Source organism: Lutjanus erythropterus, chromosome 12 (genome assembly GCF_056507025.1).
Source record: "Lutjanus erythropterus isolate fLutEry1 chromosome 12, fLutEry1.hap2, whole genome shotgun sequence".
NCBI lineage: Eukaryota > Metazoa > Chordata > Actinopteri > Lutjaniformes > Lutjanidae > Lutjanus > Lutjanus erythropterus.
Window position 1 is genome coordinate 17,392,977 of NC_139328.1, and position 23,685 is coordinate 17,416,661.

A 23,685-nucleotide genomic window follows, 5' to 3' on the forward strand; every position below is an offset into this window, starting at 1 on the left:
TACTGTAGATAATACACCAACTATAGATAAGTACCTCAAACAATCCCATTTCAAATAATCTGAACTATCCCTTTTAATGGTTGGCTTGGTCTGCTCAGTGAGGCGGAGCCCACTCTCTCAAGTGTGAGTATAAATAGTGAAGTGGGGTTGTTTGTTGGGGATGTTATAGGGTGCTCTGCAGCATAGGCTCAGGTGGAGGAAGTAGCCCTTACAGCCTGATGCCTGTTTCTGCCTCCTCACAGCTCATCTCCAGTGTGGCCGCGCTTGAAGGCGTCGCCCGTCAGCTTCTCCTGCGCCTCCTTCATACCAGACACAACTGAGGAGGAGGGATGGAAGCGAGACAGAAAATACATGATTATCAACTACTTTAAGAGAATGTACATATTCAGTTACCTCAAATGGTTGTTTTCTTAACGGGTAACTTTAATATTTTCCAACCTGGATGCTATTTTCCCATGTCCCAAGTTACTAACAGAGACAATCAAGTTACCTTGTTCTGCGCTGCTGTAGAAGTACTTGTAGTTTGGATTTCCATTCTTGTTAGTGATTTCAGGATGGACTTTGCCACTGGGATCTGTGAAGGTGTAAGAAATCAAAGGATTAGTGAGGTCAGTTAAAATTAAAGTTAAAATTCAAACAATATAAGCCTGAAACTCACCGTTATTTTCTGACAATTTTCCCTGAATTAATCTGACAAATATTTTCAGGACTGATTGATTATTTTGGTTGATAAAATGTCAGAAAATAGTGAAAAATGTTTCAACATCTTCAAATTCTTGTTTTGTCCGAACCAACAGTCGAAAATCCAAAATTTAATTAATTTATTATTATAGAAGACCAAGAAATCCAGCAAATATCAACATTTGAGAACCTGGAACATGTATATTTTGCACTTTAACTAAAAATTACTTAACTGTACAATTGTTGCCAATTAATTTTCTGTCTCTTAAATAATATAGTGATTTACTGACTACAGTAATCATTTCAGCTTTGAAACTATATTTGCTATGCTTGAATTGTTAGAGAAAAGTTTCAAAATGTATTAGAGCAATTTTAACAGTAATGTTCTACGTTGAGGTGTAAAATTCCTGTGATTTGTTCCTGTAACCTCTTTATACACTGTTTACTATTGTATTTATCTCAACATACAGGTGTTATTCATTCATTAGTCCATTCAAAGGTTGACTGGATCTACCTGCTATTTATTCTTCTGTTAAACACCTGTAAAGATTTGTGATGCACCTGTTGAATGATTTTTATTTGTGTTATATATAATATGCATTACAGTTAATCCTGCCTACTGAGACTTTAACAGTTATTTAGAAAGAGTAACTGTGCAACCAGGAGTCCTACGTGTGTTTACATGAAGGGTGACTCAACCCCCTCCTTACCAAGGAAAAGAATCCGAGGAATGTATCCACCGTCGGGACTGAAGGCTTCATCCTTTGGCTCCTCCTCATCCTGTTCAAATAAGAGATAACTTATCTTTTACAAGCCTGGGAGCGAACCTCAGCCACTTCATAGTATACAGTTTGTTCACACTGGCTGCTACCAGAATCATCATCGCATCACAATCAATTTGAAATAATGACCCTGATTAACTGAAATGAACAGTTTGCTTGGAAATGCCATTTCACTTGTCCTTACCTCCAGGTTGATCATAACAAAGTTGTGAGCAAGTTCAGAGATTTCCTTCGACACAGCAAACTTTGGCTTCAGCGCTGATGTAAAAACACCAAAATACAAAAATTACAACATTATCTTGTCATCAAATCCGGGACAAATCATATTGATTAATTTCATATTATGTGTCCCTGCTTCTTTGATATTAGATGATTCATCTAAAGGCGCTCGTCCACTTTCCCAGCAGTCCCTCAAGACCCAGGATCCAAGCCATTACTCCACCCAGCTTTAATTATAATTTCATGTTTGAAGTGTTTGCCCACACCACACAGATGGTGATTTGGCTCAGCGTGTAGGATAGACTTGCGAATGTTTATTCATCTGCTTATGATGTGGTTTGAGACAGATGAATGGCTCATTCTAATTCTTCTTCTCAGTGGCAAATAGTATTGTTATGTCAAAGGGATATTTTGGATTTTTTTTAATGGGTTGTACAAAGTACTTAAGCGTATTACCTACAGTAGATTTTGGTTGGCACACTGCCAGTGTCAGCATAAACCCCCCCCCCCCCATCCCCAACAATATTAGTTTAAGTGTTTGCAAAATTTAGAATCCTTTCACTGTTTTACCTTGCTGTCATACAGTCCCCTGTCCTTCCTGTCAGTTTTCTGACAGGAATCTGCAATGAGGTAAGCCAAATATAACTTTCTCCAAAGCCACCAGACTCCTTTAGCAAAATCAGGTAAATTGACTGATTTTACTGCAGTGGAGTTTGGAGTGATATTTGACTTAGATAACAGCAGTTTCCCATCAGAGAAAAATGACTGACAGCAAGGCAAAGTGGTAAAAAAAAATATTCTAAATATAACACTCATTTAAACTGATATTGTTTTTTTTTTTTAGGTGAACCTATTTTTAGGTGGCTAAAATACATTTTGCTGCTGACCCTGTCCACAGCAGTACAGCTTACAGTAAGCTTCCTACAGCAGCATTCCTGCTACTTCTGGATAAGTATCTCATGCAACCCTATAAAACTGAACCTGATTTATGCAAAAACTACATTCCCCTACTTCCCAGTTGCTTTAAGGCAGAATTAGTCATCGTGGTGTCATGTGACTGGCATACAGGAGACAAATATCAGAAAATATAGCTTATATCAAGCTAAAACATTACAAGACTGTCCCCGTTTGGTCACAGTCCTTAACCTTCAGTTCAGTAACCAACAGTACCAAAACAGCAAAATAAAGTGTCTTAACAATAAAAACAAGGGACAAATGTCTGAAATACATGACCTGAAGCTTCAGTGAGGTAGTTGAATATGTCAGGTTCATCTACGTTGATGGAGGCAGACTGAATGGACTGGGGTTTTTTTTTATGCAACAACACCGATCATTGATCAGCAAAGACATATTATAATTGTTCACCTGACTGTCCTTATGATTTGTGCTCCTTATAGCTAAACAGTGATGCAGTTTGCTTATTTTATGTTTAAGCTGGCATAGACCTCAGAATCTGTATTCAGCACCAGTCAAATTAAAGTGACTGTCTTCACCTAAAAAGGGGTGGATGCCTGACACAGGAGCAAAGTACCTGGATGGGTTGCTCTCATCCATGACAAATCAAAATTTATGCTGAGAACAATGACTAATGGTCATGACTGCTCAGTGTTTGAAGGTGTCATGAAGTGTGGGTGTAAATGACTGCTGCAAGGAAATGATTTCTGAATAACAACTTTATTGCCTCTGAATGGGAGAATGATTTGGTTCACTGCAAAGCCTGAGTCACTTTTATATAAAAGTCATGACGGCAAACTCACCAAGCTGAACCTACTCAAGCCCTTGTAATTGACTATTATTTGTCTTTAAATCACTATCACAATGCACATATAAGCTATGTGCATTGACAAGCAGTTCCTTTTATTTGTGTGTGACTTTATCTTCCTGCTCTGATCTGTACAATGTGGTTTGTTTTTGAGTGCTTTGGAAATAAATTTGACATGACTTTAGTCAGACAGGGGTTACATAATATTGCAGGGAAAATTTATTTGTTAAAGTAATATATATGTTTTTGGTCGTTTAAACAATGGGCATATCATTGATTTATTCTGACATGGCAGGGCAGTTCCTAATTTGAGGCTTTTAAAATGGAAGGGAGAAAACATTGTTTTACCTTTGCAGGCTCCACACCAGCTCTTATGGATGATAAGCATGATTGGCAGCCCGCTGTCGATGCAAGCACATGAAAAAAAACTGTCAGGATCAAAATGGAACACTGAAATCTAGTAACTCTGACTTCAGTTTGTCATGGTTTGCAACTGTAGTAAATACTAATCTACACTCAGAAACAACATCAAGTAAAGGCTGCTGGTATCAACCTGTCTGTCTCCTCCAGTCATTAGAGGAAATGTAGGTTTCTTTCAAAATTGCTTTTAGGCCTCGGGGGTAAAGGTTGTACAAAAGGTAACAGGAAGTGTGAACCCACCTGGCCTCTGCTTCTTTCTTCCCATCGTCCAGCGTCCTCCAGTGAATGTTATCTCCAAATCCTGTGAGGGGAAAGAATGAGTGAGCACACCAACATTGTGTAACTGGTCTTACGTTTCTACAACAGGGTGGGGCTGCCCCAAATACAACTTTCATACAAAAGAACTTGGAGGAAACTTTGGCAAATGCACATGAATGGTGGTAATTTAATATGAAGCTGCAAGGAAATAACTCTGTTCTGCCACCTGGAGCTACTTAAGGTAACTGGAGCTTATAGTTCTACATGATGGTGGTGGGAAAAGTAACTAATACAGCAATAGACTATATGGTGAAGTGTCCTCTTGACATGCTGAGACAAAGGTATAGCCCACATTTATTCCAGCCCTTTTATGCATTCTGATAGTTTGTTGCTTTGCTGCTGCATGCCATGTGGGTTTTATCTTGGGTAACATCTCCTGTTATGACTACTGTACAATTTACAGTATATGAAACCCAAGTTTGTAAAAAAATAAATAAATAAATAAATAAATTAAAAAATACTCATGAGAGGCATGTGTGCAAGCAATTATTTTAGAAATAATTAAATTTTCCTTCACTCAAATGTGAAATATATGGGTAAAGAATGCCAGTTTTGTGTAGTTCTTTAGTGTATAGTCATACTTTAGCAAGTAGGTTTCAATAAAACCAAAGAAATACACATAATTAATTTAAGTAATTGCAGTGAGAAAGACAGCCACTGAAGGAAAGGCCATGTTTGCGACTTGTTTCTAAAAGTAAAGGGAAAGTAAATGTCATCTTGACATTTTAATATGTTTGTCTTGCTTACAGTTCATCTCAGTTATCTAAAGAATTCTGTGAAACTGAAAGCAGTTGATAATTTAGCAGAAAGTATGACTGATTCTTTCTTAACTTCATCTTCGTTTTGAGTGTTTATTTATCTCTGCTGGTTTCACAGTGTATCAAAGATCATCTTGCATTTGATTGCATTGCATTAGATTGTCTTTTCTGATCCCTTCGCTGTTATTATAGACAACACATAATGACTAATGTGAGTGAAAAAAAAAGATTAGAAGTAGAATATGCAGCATCTGTTAGTTGCTGTTTGTAAATACACCAGAAAGATAGTTGACTGTTGAATCTCATTGCCAGGACATCAAATACAGACGTTGCACCAAACCAAAGAATCAGTATTTGGTGACTCCACATTCAACCATCTTTATCCAGAATCACTGATACCAAGAAACTTTCCAAACACTGAAAAATAATGAGAAAATAAGAAAATACAGGCAAGATCTCTACACCACTTCACATTTCTAGTGGGTCGTTGATTTAGAGGGAATATTTTTACATTAGTCACTACAGTGTTTTGAAGGAAAATCCCACAAACTTTTCAGACTTTATCCTCCCCAGATCTCATTCAGCTTGTCAGTAAATGACTGCTTTTACCAGTGGCTCCCAAAATTATTCATGTCAAGGACCCTCACAATAGATGCACATGAGACTATGGACCCTCAATTTGAGAGAATTTTGTCTTAAGGAATCCTTTTATTTACTTTAGGTTTGGAGAAAATACAGCCTTTAAATAGAGATTTTTATGTTTTGTTTGCTTTCATGACATTTTGTCTCTTATTAATGCAATGCATTTAACTCAAAGAAAATAATATGTCTGTAGTGTTGTTAGTAGTCAAACAAGACAGTTAACCTGAGAACCAGGAATTGCATAATTCATCCCTGGCTGATAAAACACACCTCGTCACCCTCATTAAACTACCTGTCCAGGACACAGACTTTGTGATCCAGGACGCTCATACAAAGAGAGCTAGCTCTCCTCTAGCGGTGGTAACACTATCAGGCTACACACAGCTATCCTTCTCATGCTAGCTTCATTTTTTATATTCACTTAAAATACAAACTCACCTCTCCCGCTGGCTGCTTCCACAACCTCCTGAAAACACGTCAAGGACAACAAAACATGTAGGGATGAAAATAAAGCTATGCTCGCAAGAGAAGTTTGCATTTTGAATGGCCTTTTTCCACACAATTACAGAAGAAGCAGAAGCTAATGGCAGTGACTGATCGTGAACCAGAGACCCGGACGTTCAACCGGTACATTTCACAATAAAAGTCTGTTCAACAGACTTGTTGTGTGTGGGCGTGCAAGCGCACGCATGTCAGTTGAGTCCTCCCCCCTTTTCCTGATTGGCCAGCAGTGACTCATTTTCCATTTTGGGAGGACGTTCACATGGCGTCACATCCACACAACCGCGTGCTCCTGTCTGCGGCTTGAAATGGTCAAGTCAAACAAGGAAATATCAGCGAAAGACCGGAAATCACAGAGGAAAGAAAAGTTTAAAAGCCTCAACATTAAAAAAAAGTGTAATACAAATTGGTATTTCACGCATTAAATTATCCTTAAATATATTAAAACCTTTATGTATTACCTTTTATCGTTAATGTATTCTTTGTATAAGTAAAAAAGACCAGTTGTGAGACGCAAGATGATTTTATTGTGAAAATTTTAATAGGAAGAATATTGTATTGATGCTGCTTCTCGTGGGTTTAAGCTGCATTGCTTCAGCCTCATTAGTAGCAAGAACAGTTCAGCGGACTGTCAGCTAATTCCTTTTAAAAGGTAAAGAAAATAATCTCATTTTGTGGCTAACATTTAAGACGATTTGTTTTATCGTTTGATTTGAAGTTGACGTCAGCTGTTTGCTTCGCTAAGAACTCAAAGGCAGGTTGTTTTAACTTGTTTCTTTAGCCACTATGCTAATATGAGCTAAATTAGCCTGGTTAGCAATCTTACCTAACTAACTGGCAATAGACATGCATGTCATGTTAATATTGGGTTCAACACGCTTTTCTTTAATTATATGTTAAATGTATGTTGGTCAGTGTTGTCAGGATGCCTTCAGTGTTACTGTCAGCTGATTTGCAAGCAGTCGGTTAGCTCAGTGCTAACGTGTGAAAATGAGAAATGAGGATTAATGTGGCTCGCTGAACTTCTGCTGTCTCCACTGCATTTCCCTAAGTAATAACATGCGCTCTACTAAACTATTCGCTGATTTTCGTTTCTACTTGTCATTCCCTATGATGTGTTAACAACATTTTTTATTTACACAGAACACTATGAATCAAGAGAAGCTTGCCAAACTTCAGGCGCAAGTCCGGATAGGTGGAAAGGTACAGTCTGTTACTATTTTTTTTTGGAAATATTATTCAATTTGTTTTTTTTTAGTGCAGTAGTGTTGCTAAATGCCAAATGCCCAATCTCAATCAGAGCTCTCAGTTTTATCACGTCGTTTGCTCAGTTGTTGTTCATTTTAAGGAGTGTGATGGCATTCGGCATCTGCCAGGTCTGTCTTCCTGACCTCAGCATTCCCTTTATGGGGGGAGAGAACTGGCCCCTTCATCTGTGGCCTCTCTGGCTTTGTTCATTTCATTGTGAGGTCGTGAGCCACACACTAGGTGGCGTTATTTGTTATTTTTGCTCTGAAAGGCCCTTTGCGTCTTTTTCAGGCTTTGTATTGCATTTTACCTAAAATAAAAAGAAGATCCCACGCGCTATCGGCCATTTGTATTCACAGAGAGAGTTACTTCTTAGACGAAAGGTTTTGATCTTGGACATTTGTCAAATAGAATTTCTAGTGTGTAAGATTTTTGTTGAAGTTGGTAATTGAGTAGTAACGTCTGTAGTTGCATAATAACAAAATATGAATTAAAATTAATGAGAAGCTATTTTAGATTGAAGTATTTATCTTACAAGTGCATCAGGCTCACCTACTTGTTGATGTAGAGCTTCCTTCACTGTTTTTCATTTTATTTATTCATCTATTTATTTATTTGACAGACTATTTAAATAGGACTTATTGGACTTCATAAGTCTAATTTAAAATTTCTGGTCCTTGTCCAGGTTTTGGCTCGTAAGGAATAAAACACGATACAACACTCTTATACGGAAAATATATAGACAGGCAACCTCTACAAACGTTAAATGAGACAAAAATGACTAAAAATGACAAAGTCAATGTTTAAGAACAAGAAAAGGAAAAATGTATATATGCTGTATAAACCCATGTGTTCACATATTTGCCTTTGTTTGAGACAGCTTTGCATTAGCATTGAAAACTTTGAAATCATTTAATGTTTTTATTTCAGCAAAGGAGGACAGACCAAATTTTGTCCTTTCAACTTATTGATAGTATTAAAAAGTAGTTAAAGTCATGATATTTTGATTATATTTAGTATAAACACTCTTTTGGTAGAGTACACTGCTAGTAAAAGTGAAATTACTGACTTAAAATACTCTTAATAAGTATGCAAAAACATTTTCAGTGCAGTAATGGGTAATTTGTTGTAACTGTTTCTAGTATTGTGTTTGAAAAGGCTTCAGCACAGCTGTTATCTAGAGATGAGTAATCAGTCCAACATAGAATGTAAAAATGGTCGTGTGTACTTAAAAAAAAGTCTGTGACCCAGTGGTATTAAACTGTGTTTGACATTTTCGTTAATTCAGCTTTCTGACATCTCCACCTGTTCTGTCCTCAGGGAACAGCCCGCAGGAAGAAAAAGGTTGTTCACAAAACGGCAACAGCTGATGACAAAAAACTCCAGGGCTCACTGAAGAAACTGGCAGTGAACAACATTGCAGGGATAGAAGAGGTGAGTTCAGATATCAAAGACAATCTACTATCAGTGTTGTACTCTAACTGCACTCTTCAATTTTTTCTTTTGTCTTGAAAGTCCTGAAATGGGAAGATAAAAGAAAGGAAGGGCCTAATAAAAGTGTTCTCCGATCATATCATCTAAGCTTATTTTTGTGTTTTTATCCAACAAAGCTCCCACAAAGTGTTTCAGATAAATTACAACACACAAAAAAAATAAAACATCAGGATAAGAGGACACTAACCTGATGCACTAAATAAATTTTGTCACTGTCATTCATGTTGTGGCTCAATTTACCTTTAGTATTTTACAGTGGAGCGGTCTGAGGATGGAGGGCGTCATGTGCTGCAAAGCCTTTCAAGGCAAATTTTTGGTTCAAAAGATGTAAAAAATGTTGAATGTCAGTAGGTTGTTGATGTCTGGGCTGTTAAAATTGAAGCACAGCTGTGTTTTCCATGTCATTGTAATCATTTTTCAGTTGATTATTTGTAATTTGAGTTGATTTTGCTGTTGTACTCATCATGTGCATCACATTTTATGTCTAAAACAGACATCAAAAGTAATTTAGGTGTTAAAACATAAAGTACTACTGACATAATGTCTTGACCAGGGGTGGATATCATTCAGAAATTTGTGATATAGATACCTTATCTTCGATACCAGTACCTGAACAATACTTACTTTGATAGCCAATTTTTTAAAATCAATTTTAACAAACAGAAAACAACATTATATCCCATTACGCTACAATTACCCACTTTAAACAAAGAAGCTGTTCAAAGACCTGGGAGCAGCTGAAGAAAATGTTTTTACTCTGAGCTTCACTCAACTTTATAACAGGACTGAAATGAGGAAATTGATGGAACATCTGTACTGTATTGGACTATACTCAAAAAAAAAAAAAAAAAACATAAAAAACAAATAGCTGTCAAAACTCCTCAGGAAAACACCACAAACAAAGCAGTTCAGTCAGTACTGTAAAAGTATTGAAGTGTGGTTTGCAAAATCTTGCATATCAGGTTTTATTGGCTCGTCCAACTATTTTTTCTTTTGTTTTTCTCAGGTGAATATGATCAAAGATGATGGGACAGTGATCCACTTCAACAACCCCAAAGTGCAGGCGTCTCTCTCTGCCAACACCTTCGCCATCACGGGCCATGCTGAGACCAAACAGCTGACAGAGATGCTGCCAGGCATCCTGAGCCAGCTGGGAGCCGACAGCCTCAGCAGCCTGCGCAAGCTGGCTGAGCAGTTCCCACGGCAATGTGAGTACACACACACACACACACACACACACACACACACACACACACACACACACACACACACACACACACACTTTATGAATACTCAGATGAGAAAGAAGGTTGGTATAGTGAGAAAAGAGACCAAGGGACCAGAGTTCAGGTCTCCACTCTCTTAAACAATATACTTAGCTAACATTTAAATGACCCAGACATTAAAAGCAGCCAATCATGATTGAACCTGCCCAGAACAGAAAGACAGTTGAATATGCTTCCTGTACCATATCAGTGTACTTAAGCAGATTGTGTGACAGCTTTGTGTACCACTGTTTTGTTTGTTTAGAATCACTTGGAGAATCAGTGGTGATTAAATGTGTAAATATGAAACTGGTTATAGCAGCTATGAAGAGTGCATGAAGACTGTGAGGAAAGAGCAAAGCGCAAAGAAAATATTAATAAAGGGCTCGGATATCCAGCACACTGTGATGATGGGTGATGACTGGGTCTGAAGCAGCTGACCTTAGTGTTTGCATGTTGATGGAAATAAACTCACCGAAGCAGACTCCGGAAATAGGAGCAGCTTTTCCACGTGGTACCACAACTAATCATTCAGAAAGTGAAGACTGATAAGCGAAGGATTCAAACAGTTCTGCAGATAAACTTATTCACACTGCTGGGGATGGGAATCGAGAACCGAAACCACTTAGAGGCATATGATTCCAATTGAGCCAACAATTTGGAACTGGTTCTAAGTTTATCATTTCCTTTTTTCAATGTCAAAGATTCAACAAAAAAAAAAGGCCAACAGTCTCATTTTCTATGCAGCTAGAAACATCCGACAGGTATGAGTCATGTGGCTTCAGTTGTAATGTCTGTAAAATGATCATTTCAGATACTGGTGGAAACACCAGCAATATGATGAAACGTCTTTTTGCACAACATGGGCTTAAGTTCCAGAAATGCCATGTATTTGACACTCTACGACCAAGTGTCACTGCTTCCCAATCAAGCAGAAAGTCTGTTACTGCGGATAAATAACCCAAGTTACGATAATGCAGGCAGATTTTTCTCTTTGACTAGAGAAACTGAAAAAACTGAAAGCTATATTAATATTTTCCTCATTTCATCCATTTCAGATAATGAGAAACTGTTGCAACAGCTTGCTCAACTGAAAGTGATCAGTGATCAGTAATGCAATTGAAGAAGAGTCAGTACCATTACGTTGGTATCAATAAAAATGTCATCACTTTCAATCTCCACACACTGCAGCATTCAAAACAAGAGCAGCACCTGGAACGGTCTGATCACGAAGACCATTTAGTAACTTTTGTTGATGTTGTCATTTTTATTTTACTGAGTATTTCACATCCATGTTTAGCAGCACCTTTTTTTAAAATGATTTTTTGCAACAGTGTCCTTTTCAGTTGGCAGGTTTCCTCAGGAGGTTTTAATAAACGGGACAGAAACAGACATTTCATGGAATTTTACAATAAGAATAAAAACTTGGACCTTTGTTAACATAATCACCTGTAATTATGACAGAATTTACTTTTGCTGATTTTAAGTTCGAGGTTTGATTCACTGATTTTATTCTTTATATATTTTACAGCAATGGACATGAAAGCAGTTAAAGAGGAAATTGCAGAGGAGGAAGACGACGACGTACCAGGTAGATAATTGCTGCTTTAATCTGAAGTGTTCGTCATCATACTTTTCAGGGCTTATAAACAGTGCATCTTAAACATCACCTTTGTAAATTCTTAAAGGGTTTGTTTCCATAATGATTCACTTCATCTGTTTGAAGCAGTGTCTATTTTGTCAATCAAGACAAAAAGGACTTTGGAGATGTTTGTGGCTTTAGATAATTTTGTCTGTGTCCCTGGTTTCAAATGGTTTATATCAGCTCTTCAGTTGCAGAATGTTAGAAATAAAGATGTTTTGACAACAAAGGATGAATCACTCACTAATCCTTTCACAAATCGTTAGTGTCACTTTTAACAAATACTGTGCGTCTTCCCCCAGAACAAAATCTCTTGTTTTCTGTCTTACAGATCTTGTCGAGAACTTTGATGAAGCATCAAAGAATGAAGCAAACTGATGAGTCCTTTTTTCCTCTGTCAGCCGTTTATTATCTTTTTCTTTACCTCCTTACGGACTCACAAAGGGCATCTCCTCTTGTGGGGAAACGGTTGTTAAAGGTGCAATGCATCATCTCTGGAGACATGAACCACTTTGGTTTAGCCTGCCACGACAACACAACAACAACATCATGCAGATACGGAAGGTTTTGATTTCAGTAGGCTGTGGACATACTGAGAAACGAGGACTCAAACTCCTTTAGACATAAGCTTTCTACATGGTTAAACATTGCTAGTATTTAAGAGATTGTATATTAAAGTGAGTGGAGAATTCACTTTATGTCCTAGTGGTGATTTATGAATTTAATAAAACATTTTTGGGCTATTAATGTTTCTCTTCATTACTTGTCAGATTCGTTTTGGCAATTAGAACAATACTTGTCAACTCAGCGCCGGTTACAAAGAAAAGAAAGCTTGAATTTTAATGTTTTCAAGGTTTGAAAAGTGCTTGGACTTTGAATAAAGAGCATGAAACTGCTTGAAATTGTAATTACATTGCTTTCACAATAGCTGAAATCTGAGAATTTGTACTCCTTTTTATCGCTCTCTTAAAAAAATGGCTCAAAACTGATCCTGTCACAATCTTGTCACTTGAAAAAATATGTCCAAACATGTGGAGCTCCAACAGGATTCACTGTCCTGTAATGATTGTTTTTCTTTATCGATTAATCTGTCAATCATTTTCTCCATTAATCGATTATTTTTTTTGTCTGTAAAATTTCAGTAAATGGTGAAGAATGTCTATCAGTGTTTCCCAAGATGACGTTCTCAAATGTCTAATTTTGTCCATAACTCAAAGATATTGAATTTACTGTCAGAGAATAGTAAAAAACAAAAATTATTAACATTTACAAAGCTGAAATCAGAGAATTTGGACTTTTTTTTCTCTTAAAAGCTTACTCACACCAACTAAGCAGCTGCCAGAATAGTTGGTGATAATTTAATTATTGATTAATAATTGGTTATGTGTACAAATGTGTCCTTTACCACAGCTGTAAGGTGCTGGAAAACCTTGAAAATGCTGGAAAAGTGCTTAAATTTGACTTCAGAAAGGGTGTATGGACCCTGCAGATAATGGGGAAACAAGAAGTCGGCAGTATTTTCTTTCACTGCATGTTTACTGTGCAGTGATGGAAAGTAACTAAGTACACTTACTTGAGTAAATGTATTCTAGTACTCTCTTTTAGTACAGTTTTGAGGTGCTTGTGTCTATTTTATCTTCCTGCTATCACTGCCAGATGTAACCAGCAGACATTAGTTAAATTTTTGTCCCAGGCTGAAAGATTTCAAACTGAAGCAGTCGATCACTTGCAGCCCCTACTGAGCGGAGTGTCAAGTCAGCTGTCAGTGGTCGTATAAATATAAATATTCTACTCTACTACATTTGCCTGACAGCTTTAGTTACTAGTTACTTTTGAGATGAAAGATTTTATAAAATTTACTAAAAATAACAAGTTTTTACAACACAACAAATTGTAAACTTGTGGTTTATAACCTTTCTGGTTTCATGTCTATGATTTGTTAAAAGCTCCACCAAATGGAGAAACCAACCTTGTTTTACTTAAATACTTACCTGAAAGATATAACTACATTTACTTAACTGAGATTGTTCATGCAGGACGTTTACTTGTAATGGTGTGTTTTATATTGCTGTATTGGTACTTTTACCTAAGTAAATGGTCTAAATACTTCATCCATTACTGCTGCTGTGATGAGCACATTTGAAGTATAGTTGTAGCCTTTATATGTAAAATATCTGTGAGTGATGCTCATTTCATAAATAGAACAGAAATGTTTTTTTAAAAAAAGCCTCACTTCCTTTACACTTCCTTGAATTCATAGATATCTGAACTGTTGCGCAACATAACAACATGGAGGGTAAATGAAAAGATAAGATTGGAAAGAATTAAGATAAAAGATGAAAATAAGATTTCTATTAGAAATAAAGTAGTTCAGGTTGATTCTACCAAACAAACAAAATAGTTCCTACATGAAACTGCTCACAACCAAGTCTGAGGATTATCTTGAGTAACCAGATCATAATTTCTGGAAAGAGACGTTGCTGTTGAATTTTTCTAATGTATTTTTGGGGGCTTTGAGCAGCACAAGTCGAATTCCATCTAGTTCCACAACAACTGCCCCTTTAAAATCAGTTGTCATTTGTCAAAGTTACATCCTTATAAGGATATTTTATCTTTGATTTGATTATTAGTTCTTGTCTCTTGGTCACAATTAAAAATTACCACCTTGGTTCAGGTAGCATTCAAATGTTACACATTATTTTTTGCTGTTCAAAAAGTAGTTAAACTCTCAATTCTCTACATCTCTCTAATAATTAGTTGTTATAACCATTATTGGCTCTGTACATAAGGAGGGGTTAACAGAGTTTGGGTGGGTGCTACACACCACTACATCCCCGCCAACACAGTCACATCCTGTTTCATTGATCACCTCTCTCTGCATCGTGCCGCGGCTGATCAATCGGCCGCAGCCACAGCGGCGGCGGTCTGCCAAGGTTACCCGGAACGAATGAGCCATTTTGGCTCAAGTGTGTCGTGCCGTGAGCGGGACGGAGCTGCGGATCCGTCCCGGGGCTGAACACACCAGCCTCAGCTCGGTTTGAGCCAAAATGTCCCTGCTGCTGCTGCTGCTGCTGGACCTCAGCACAGGAGCTGGATGGAGCTGAAGCGTTTCACAGCTGCGGAAAGACAGACAGTGACAGGTGCATCCAAACCGGAAACTCTGTCTCCTCTCTTTGAAAACAAGAGCCCATAAACAACACTTCTATTAGGCCTCATTTACCAACTGTTCTTAAGAAATGCCTTCTTAAAAGCCTCTTACGCAGTTTTCACGAAAATTATGGCATTACAAAAAAGCTAAAATGAGAAAAACGTGCTGCATTAATACATTAAAAATAATAGTTCAGAGAAACACTTATTTTACAATATTTTTATTTTTTAACATTTCTTTTTACAAAATTATTACAATCAAACACCTTCAGTAGAAAAATAAAAGCTGCTGACATTTAATTTCCAAAATGAATGAGATCCAAAAAATCTCTGTATAGTGGGCAATATTCACGTTAATTCAAATTTGAAAATTAAAATGCAATATAAACAATGTAACCTAAGCAAGCAATATTTAAGTCAAAATTGTAATGCATTATAATGCAGCCTGAAAATAAAAAAAGTGCTTGACATTTAATTTTCAAATATTTATCCTGCTCTAAAGTGGACAATATCCAGTCTAATGCATTTACATTTATATGTCACCAAGCTCTGGAAAAATTATACTTTTTACTGCTTTCTACAGCTGCAACATCAAAATGTTTAAAAAACATTGATGCATCAGTAATAAAAATGAACCAAGGCACTGGCTCAGAACTGGGTTTGGTCTGTGGGTCCTGCACACCGACTGCACACTGCTCCTAGGTTTAAGTGACAATATTGAACATTTTCAAGTTAAAGCAGATGAATGTAAAAACCTTAGTGTCAAACTGCACACACATCATTCTGCATGGTCAAGTGAAAAATCTAAATGAAATAACAGTAAGCAGAACATATTTTCATTAGCTGATCTCTCCTTAAGATTATCTCTCTGGTAATTCTGTTCCATAGTGACTTTTCCTGCAGAAGTTTCCACCATTGATTCAAACTTTGAAGCAAATGGACCTGCACATGCAGCAGCACTATTAGAACAACCAATAAGGAATGCCAGCTCTCTTAGATGACCTGTGATTGGTCAAAGTCTCCTGTCGGTCCGTTTGTCTACAGCCTGAAAACAGAGCCAAGAGGAGGTGCAGATGTCTAGTTTTCTCTCAGACCGTGTGATTTACAATATGCTGAAAGGCTATTATGGAATTATTGCTAAAGGATGTCAAAAAATGTTGCCTACCCCAGCTTTAAATACTAGTGTGGCTACACGTTTATGAAATATGAGTTTTATTTTGAAACATATAACCGGAAATACTCTATTTCCATTCTAGCTTTCTTGACGTCGCTCCTTATTTTTTCCCAATATTAAACCTTGGGGGAGGGATCCTTGAGAGCTGTCGCACAACTACGGTAGACTACAGACTGTACTTTCCGATTTGCTCTGTTTGAGTTGTGCAGGCGGCGGAGGGTCCACACGAGGTGACTCAAAAATAGCTCTCAAAGGCGATTAGGTATGACGGATACTAACGGAGGGGCTCCGCGGGACTCTACGTAAAGATGAGGATTCCTCCGGTGAGTGAGTGAATTTGTTTTCATGACATTTCACAGCTCTGTTGTTGCTCTAACGTTACAACCCGCCATTGCAACTTAAAGTGTGAACTAAGCTGAAGTCAGTGAGGATGGGTGTTGTGGTATTTTATGGTGTGTTCGGCTAGCTAAGCTGTGAGGAATACCGTTGAAGGTGGTGTTACGGTAACACTGTTTTTACGTCAATTACACAACACGGTAACGCTCTCCTCTGTAGCCTAATATTCACTATAATGATAGCAGTGCGGCGGGAGGCAAAACATTGCCAGTGACCATGACAAATGGACCAGGTTAACCTGAGGAGGAAAGCTTTTTAAATTCCTTTTAACCGTTAAAACTGGCCGTTAGCCACAAAGCCCACCGAGTCAGCGGCGGTGTGAGTGTCCGTCAGAGCAGCAAGTCGCTGCCGTCACTCGGCGCACGACTGCCCGCTGAACCGGTGGAGCAAATACTAGCTACTGCATTACAATGATAAAAAACACAGCGACATTATTTGGTCACAAATTTATATTTTTTTGCCATGTTGTTAATTCGACTTGGTGATAACTGTTTTGGAAACTTACTCGTGGCCTTTCGTGGATTTTGTGGGTCGTGGTTAAAAGGGAACCCTAGCTTTGCGCAACTCTCGCGAGATTTTTACTAGTTTCACCATTGTGCACGTTGTTCACATTATTTAACTTGTACAATGTGACAAGGCTGTGTTTAACGTGTAGGAAGAAGAAACACTTAGTTAAGTATAGGGAAAGATGATAGTTTGGGTTTAAGTAATCACTCTCGCGAGATCTCTCGTGGGTCCAGGGTTCCCATCCTGACGCGACCAATTTTGGTGTGGACGTTAAATTCAGCTAGCAGCTCTGCTAATACAACTGTCCAACTTCTGGTGCAAACTAACCTCAACTGTTGTGATTTTGTAGCTGTTCTGCATTTAATGACACTGTAGTTTTCCATGTGTTTACCCAGTCTACCTGTGAATAATATTTACCATCTGAGGCTGTGTTTGGCCTGTAGGCAGCAGGCACAGCCACAGTGCCACTTATGGTTGCATAATCCAAGCTAATGGTCATCTATCTGCTCCTGAGAGTTGGTTTGTTGGTGGCATGTCTTTTGCATTTACCTCATCATTTGGTCACAGGGCCTTAGTCAAGCCCTGGAGGTGGACTTCGGAAGACGTGGGCCCATCCCAGTGCCACCTTGAAAAGTCATCATAACCAGTAAGGAATTTGAATTTGTCACTGAGGAGAAAGTCAGATCAGATAATAATAGTGTATTTTTCTCATCACCAAATCAGTGGCTCGAACTTTTATCTCACTAATCATTCTCTTTCCTGGTCTTACTTGGTATCTCTCCAGTTTGACTTATCTAGAGTGATTGTGGACTGGGTGTAAAACACAGAGGAATTTGGGGGCTGCACAATATGATAAAAATATATATTTAAATTATTTTGACAGATATTGCCATTGTGATATAATTCATGATAAGTGGGAATGATCATCATTTGCATCACAATTCTTAATTTTTGCTAAAAAAAAAAAAAAACAACAACAACAAAAAAAAAACTTTGACATTTGTTGGGTTCTTTACCAAAGAAACATGTTTTTATCCATCTGGAGAACAAGATTGGGAGGCCAGGCATCCCTGCAGCATGGCAGTACTTCATTATAATGCTGTTTTTTTCACACATTTTTCCTTTGTCAAAAAATTGCAGCTGCTGCGATTTGGATATTGCACTGGCCATATTGCAGCTCTAATAATATTTTGATTAATTGTGCAGCCCTACAGAATGTGTGATCAGGGTTTTTACCTGTAGCAGAAGAATATGATATCTCACTACATCTTCAAGTGGTATTAAAACCCAGGGGAGGCTGATCTAACGGGCTCCCATGCAAAGACAGGCTCTCATGTGTGCAGAGACTTCCCTGATTTAGGTTACTGTATGCTTTCACAAAGTATTAGTCTCTCCCTGATGGCAGCCCAGCAGCCTGTCTCCCTTTGCTGTTTTTTCTGTCTTGTGGTGGTTAAATGTAGATCAAAACATAAGGGAGAAAAGAAAATCATAATAGCTTTTGACACTTGCTGTGAAGCAGAGCTGCTCTTTGTAACAGGAGGACAGCTACTCTCTTTTTTTTTACCTTTCCTTCTTCAAATCTCAACAGATTTATCTTTTCAACCTCTCTTGTCAAGGAAATTATCTTTGTCTTTTTTAGGAATTGTGACCTTTTGGAGGATACAAACCTGTGGCATGTTTTTCTTTTATATATTTTGCCTTTATTTCTAGCAGTACTTGAAAATTACAATAATGAAAAAAACTCACTGGAGGAGTAGACAACTCCCAGTGTACTCCCAGTCAGGGCGTTAAACATTACATAATAATGTGTCACTCAGTCATGCGATCTTGTTGTTAGAAAGTGATGTCAGTCCATTCTTAAAGAGAGGAAGCGATCATTTGAGGTTTCCTGTGCTCACCCTGAGTAGACGGCGTCTGGAGCACGGCGGTTGTGGATAGGGATCTAAAAACGGTGTTTATCAGGATGCAAGCTCACAGCCGTGGGAAGTTTTTAGCACAGGAAAAAAGGAACAGCATAGAAACTTCTATGTACAAGGTGCACAGCTATTATCACTTTCATAAAGAGAATTTACAGATTAAGAGGGTTTCCCTGAATCCAAATCCCCTGTGAAACATGCAGCTGTTTTAAATGTAGTGATTCAACTAACAGATATTTTTCTTAAAGCTTTTTTCCCTCGATGAATCATTTTGTGTATAAAATATCAGAAAGTAATATAAAAACTTCACCATGCCCTTTAAAGTGTGTGCAAGGGGATATATATTCAATTTGCTTGTTATATTTGACCAACAGTCCAAAATAAGGTTGCAACTAACAGTTATTTCCATTATTATCCATGACTAGTCTGTTGATTATATTCTTGATTAACAGGTTAATGATTTAGTTTATAAAATGTTAAAAAATAAATAAATAAATAAAAAATTAGAGCCCACAGTTTGCTTGTGTTGCCAGACCATTAGTCCAAAAGTTAAAGTTTTTAAATTTACTGTCACATGTATGAAGAAAAGCAGTTAAAACTAAAGAATTTTGGGCATTTTACTTGACAAATGATTGAACTGATTAGTCAGTTATCAAAATACTTGGCAATTAATTTTGTGTTGATTGACTAAATAGATAATGGACCAATTGTTTGAGCTGTAGTCCAAAACAAAAATTTACTCAGCCAAGTATCTGTCACATTTGAGAAGCTTCAACCAGCAAATATTTTGCATTTTTGCTTCAGAGAATGGCGGGAAAGATTATTGACAGACTTATCAATTTATCATCAAATCATTTCACCTCTGTTTATATGCACCATTGTCAAACTATCCAGCTGTTAGCAGAAGCTTATTACAACACATTAAGGAAAATAACATGTTACTACCTCCCTCCTTCATGTCCCTCAAAGTGATGTTCAGGGCCAGAAAGCAGAAAATGTACTGGTCCTATGTTTTGACATACAAGTGAAGCCATTCTTATCAAAACGGTTTTAATAAAGACATTAAAACTTAAATAAAGTCTGAGCATCATTCTCAAGTGCTGACTGAAGGACACCCAGTCCTCCAAAGGTCATGAATTACGGATGCATCACACCATTCATTATGGTTTAATGCACAAATCAACATGATTAATCCCTTTGAAAACCTCGTCACCACCACTCATTGTAACATATACTTCAATATATTTAAGATTACAAAGTACAAGTTTATGATAAACCATATTTGCGTATTAAACTAATTACCAATATATTGATAATATTAGAAATGCTAAAAATTATTTATATAAAATGAAGTGGTATTTTTAGTGTGACAATTCATTCATGACCTTTGGATCAGTATGTGTGACAAAATAATCTTAATTTAAGACCAACTTTCTAGCTGTTTAGCTTTAAACCACATCTTCTTCACCATGTCAAGCAGAGGTATAAGAAAATATTGAGTGTAATATTATGTTTTGTGATACTGTATCGATTCTTACCTCTGTATGCCATCAGCTGGTGACTCTTAACTGGTTTATGACCCACCCCCCAAATCAAAGTTACATATTTTTCATCTTATCTGTAGTGCTATTTATCCAGTTAGATGTTTTTTTGGTGTGAATTTTTGAGTTATCAGCCGTAGAGATGTCTTCTTTCTCTCAACTATAATGGAACTAAATGACACTTGACAACTCAACAGTTATGTCTTTTTTCCAGAAATCATGACATGGTTGCTCAATATAATCCACACGCCTTGGTGTGAGCAGTTTCATGTAGGAACTACTTTCTTTTTGCAGTGGAATCTACCAGAACTATTTTAGAATCTCCCAGATTTTCTAATGGAGAGAAAGTAGTTCTGCTCACAACAAGGTCTGTGGTTTATCTTGAGAAACTGAATTTTTAGAAAGAGACACTGATTTCTCACACTCACACAAAAAAATCTAGATGGATTAATAGCACTACAGGCCAGGGTAAAAAAAAAAGTACTTTGAACAGTCCCTTTAAGTACTGGGATGAGTCTGAACATGCAGGAATGTTTATGCAGGACATTTATTTGTAATTTAGTAGAAGAAAGCTCAGATCACTCTTCTGAATATAGCCATATTTAAGACAGAAATTTTAGTCTTGAATGGCTCTATTCATATTGGCGTTTTTGTTGTTTTTTGACAGGTATTGCACTTGTCACTGCAACAGAAGCACAGCTGGACAATTGTTAACATTAATGATGAGATATTTAAGGGGCCCATCTTCAGTGACGCAGCATGCACTCTACCTGAATCCTGGAAACAGTGTACTCAAATGCTGTTATATCATTATAAAGGATATTACACCTGTCATTTTCTTGCTGTGGCGTATAAAAATGTATGCTGTGAAAAGTGTCATTAACATGGAACAACATGGGAAGCTAATCATCGCTAATGTGTGAGTGTATTTGAAAACACCAACCTCATGCAGGAAGTAGACATCCAGAAAAAAAAGAAAGAAAAATTCCTAAAAGAGGAAAGTGTTATTCAACTTAACCAGATCCAAAATTGAGTACATTTCTACTGTATATATTGTAGAACTAATGATTGTAAGGGAATTCCATCTGATTGTTGAGGAAGTGAATGCATCCTCCCTCACAGGAAGCAACAACAGGAAACACAGTCTTGTTCTGACAGCGAGGACTCAATGAACTGTTTTAGCATTCTAGTTTGTCTGAGCCTCCTCACTGTTTATGCCCTTGTCTTATTTAATTTTACTGCCATGCCAGGATGTCCAGTCAGGCATGGTTTATCGTGTTAGTAGTCTGTTAGGCCATTTCATTATTAGCGTGTCTGGCTTACACCGGGGGCTGGACCATGGTTGGAGTGATCAGCTGCAGTTAAAAATAGACCCCGATCTTGTTTTCATTCATGTTTCAACATTATGCATCATACTTTTACACCAGTTCACCAGTTATGTTTTGCCTTTTTTCATGTGTTGTACTATCATTGTATTGAGATGCATAAATGTAGAAAATGAGGTAGCTCACATTTTATAATCGTCTGTGCTATGACTGATCAAATTAAACGCCACAAAAAATTGTTAGAGCTAAAAGAATTAGTTGATCAACAGATATCACTAAGAATTTTAATGTTCAATGAATTCTTGCATCCTGCTGTAAGGATTTCAAGCAGAATATCTTTATATTTTGGACTGTTGCACCATTTTGTGACATTTCACAAATCAAACAAGGAATGAAACAATTAAATTTCATGATAAACCACGATAAAATTCCAGACGATTAGTAAGTCGTGATAAAATGAACCTTACTAGAAAAACTAAATGAACATTTGAGAAGTCAGAACTGTCCTTTGTTTTTGTGTCATAGTGATTTCAGTTAGATTTGGTTCAGTCTGAGCTGTGGAATATTAACTCAACCATTTTTGCTCACCACATCTGAGCCTTTCTTACCTTCAGGTATGCATAAACCACAGGTTATATCTTTTTATGATACAAAAATGTAAAATCAGTCATCTTATTGGTATCAGACTTGAGAAGCATTTAATTAAATGTATCGGCTAAAAAAACAACCCATATCATGCATCCTTACCATAATCATGATATGAAATTTTTTGAACGTTTCATCTCTGTACCAAACACTCTCTTAAGCATCATTCTGATGGTATTAAGGTATAATTTTGTCTGTGATCATTATCTTAGTTTGGTGTGTTAACATGCTAACATTTGCTAATTAGCACTAAACAAAGTACAGCTGAGGCTGATGTGACTGTCATTAATTTTGCAGGTGCAAGATGAAAAAAGAGACTCACCAAAGTAGTGGCAAAATTATCCGGAGGGGGATATAATATGTGAAACAAATTTCATGGAAAGATTAAACTACCCGTCTTTTCATCACAAGTGTGTGTATGTGCAGGCTAGGAAGTAACCTAATTGTTCATCAATTTTATCCGATAATTGTTGAGATTTTTCACTCTCAATCATAAATGTCAACCTTGTGGTGATCACCAATAAGATTCATCCTCAACCTGGACACCATGAATATTTGTACCACATGTCTATCCATCTAGTAGTTGTTGAGATATTTCAGTCTGGACCAAAGTGGTGAATGGACCAACCAACATTACCATCCCTAGGTCTATACCACTGAATGGCTAAAAATGTAAAAATTCTATTGACTACAGCTTCAAAAATGTGAAGAATTGCTCGTTTCATATTCTAAGAAATGCTAATACTTTATCTTTTGGCTGTTTATTAGTTTCAGAAGTAATTTTAGGACAGTAATACAGGCTCTGGTAATTTGTGATGGACATAATTTTGTCATTGATAAGTATGTAACAATACCAAGAACATGGATAAAAAGTCTGTGATACAGTATTCATCATGATGTTAAAAAACATATGCTTCTTTCCCCCTATTCAGTATTGTAGACTGTAAAATAGTTTATAGACCATTAGGAATATCCATCAGGTGAGCTCCACTGTTACACACAATCTTGATAGGCTTGTTTCACTTCAGGTCACACCACATGTAATTGCTTGTGTCTACATGGTAGAAAATTTATGGTTATGAAAAAATGTTTAATTTTGTGCTTGACATGCTGTTGACTTAAGAGAACTCCACGCCCTTCACACTTGCCATGTTTTATGTAGGTTTTCTTCCACACTCTTTGATTGTTTTTGATCAGTCATTAGTTGAGGAGTTAGAGCATGTTCGTACACATTTTCGTAATATCGTGTAGCTACAGGACCATTTTTGCTTTAGTCCTACGGGCTCTCTGACTGACACACTC

General features: G+C 37.2%; 3 protein-coding genes across 6 annotated transcripts in view; 2 read left to right on the forward strand and 1 right to left on the reverse strand.

Annotated features, from left to right (window-relative positions):
• Positions 1-7: 7 nt before the first annotated feature.
• On the reverse strand, positions 8-6,218 carry txndc12 (thioredoxin domain containing 12 (endoplasmic reticulum)). Its single transcript, XM_084733023.1, has 7 exons — positions 6,021-6,218; positions 4,105-4,165; positions 3,793-3,845; positions 1,648-1,721; positions 1,392-1,461; positions 491-574; positions 8-316 (listed from the first exon to the last, which is right to left on the reverse strand). The coding sequence occupies exons 1-7, from the start codon at positions 6,118-6,120 to the stop codon at positions 237-239; spliced, it is 522 nt and encodes a 173-aa protein (XP_084589149.1). The 5' UTR covers positions 6,121-6,218; the 3' UTR covers positions 8-236.
• Positions 6,219-6,636: 418 nt separating this feature from the next.
• Positions 6,637-12,475, forward strand: LOC146317840 (transcription factor BTF3 homolog 4-like). 2 transcript variants are annotated; one of them, XM_084733021.1, is made up of 5 exons: positions 6,637-6,735; positions 7,227-7,286; positions 8,652-8,765; positions 9,832-10,033; positions 11,622-12,475. In XM_084733021.1, the coding sequence occupies exons 2-5, from the start codon at positions 7,233-7,235 to the stop codon at positions 11,687-11,689; spliced, it is 438 nt and encodes a 145-aa protein (XP_084589147.1). In that variant the 5' UTR covers positions 6,637-6,735; positions 7,227-7,232; the 3' UTR covers positions 11,690-12,475. The 2 variants fall into 2 exon arrangements, with proteins under 2 accessions (XP_084589147.1, XP_084589148.1); XM_084733022.1 differs by having other exon boundaries at positions 6,710-6,837.
• A 3,531-nt stretch (positions 12,476-16,006) lies between these two features.
• The window catches only part of zfyve9a (zinc finger, FYVE domain containing 9a), a 41,749-nt gene continuing 34,070 nt past the window's right edge, over positions 16,007-23,685 (forward strand). The window contains exon 1 of one of the 3 annotated variants that reach the window (XM_084731498.1): positions 16,007-16,376. The gene's annotated coding sequence lies outside the window, so the exon portion shown is untranslated. Of the gene's footprint in view, positions 16,381-23,685 lie in introns of all 3 variants that reach the window. The other 2 variants (XM_084731497.1, XM_084731496.1) reach the window with 2 other exon arrangements.

Bases quoted from the DNA above. Each gene is read 5' to 3' on its own strand.
- txndc12 (XM_084733023.1), bottom strand. From the start codon at position 6,120: ATGCAAACTTCTCTTGCGAGCATAGCTTTATTTTCATCCCTACATGTT. The intron at 3,846-4,104 runs GTGGGTTCACAC...TTGCATCGACAG, and splicing joins AAGAAAGAAGCAGAGGCCAG to CGGGCTGCCAATCATGCTTA. The intron at 1,462-1,647 runs GTAAGGACAAGT...TTATTTGAACAG, and splicing joins TTGTTATGATCAACCTGGAG to GATGAGGAGGAGCCAAAGGA.
- LOC146317840 (XM_084733021.1), top strand. From the start codon at position 7,233: ATGAATCAAGAGAAGCTTGCCAAACTTCAGGCGCAAGTCCGGATAGGT. The intron at 8,766-9,831 runs GTGAGTTCAGAT...TGTTTTTCTCAG, and splicing joins ACATTGCAGGGATAGAAGAG to GTGAATATGATCAAAGATGA. The intron at 10,034-11,621 runs GTGAGTACACAC...TATATTTTACAG, and splicing joins TGAGCAGTTCCCACGGCAAT to CAATGGACATGAAAGCAGTT.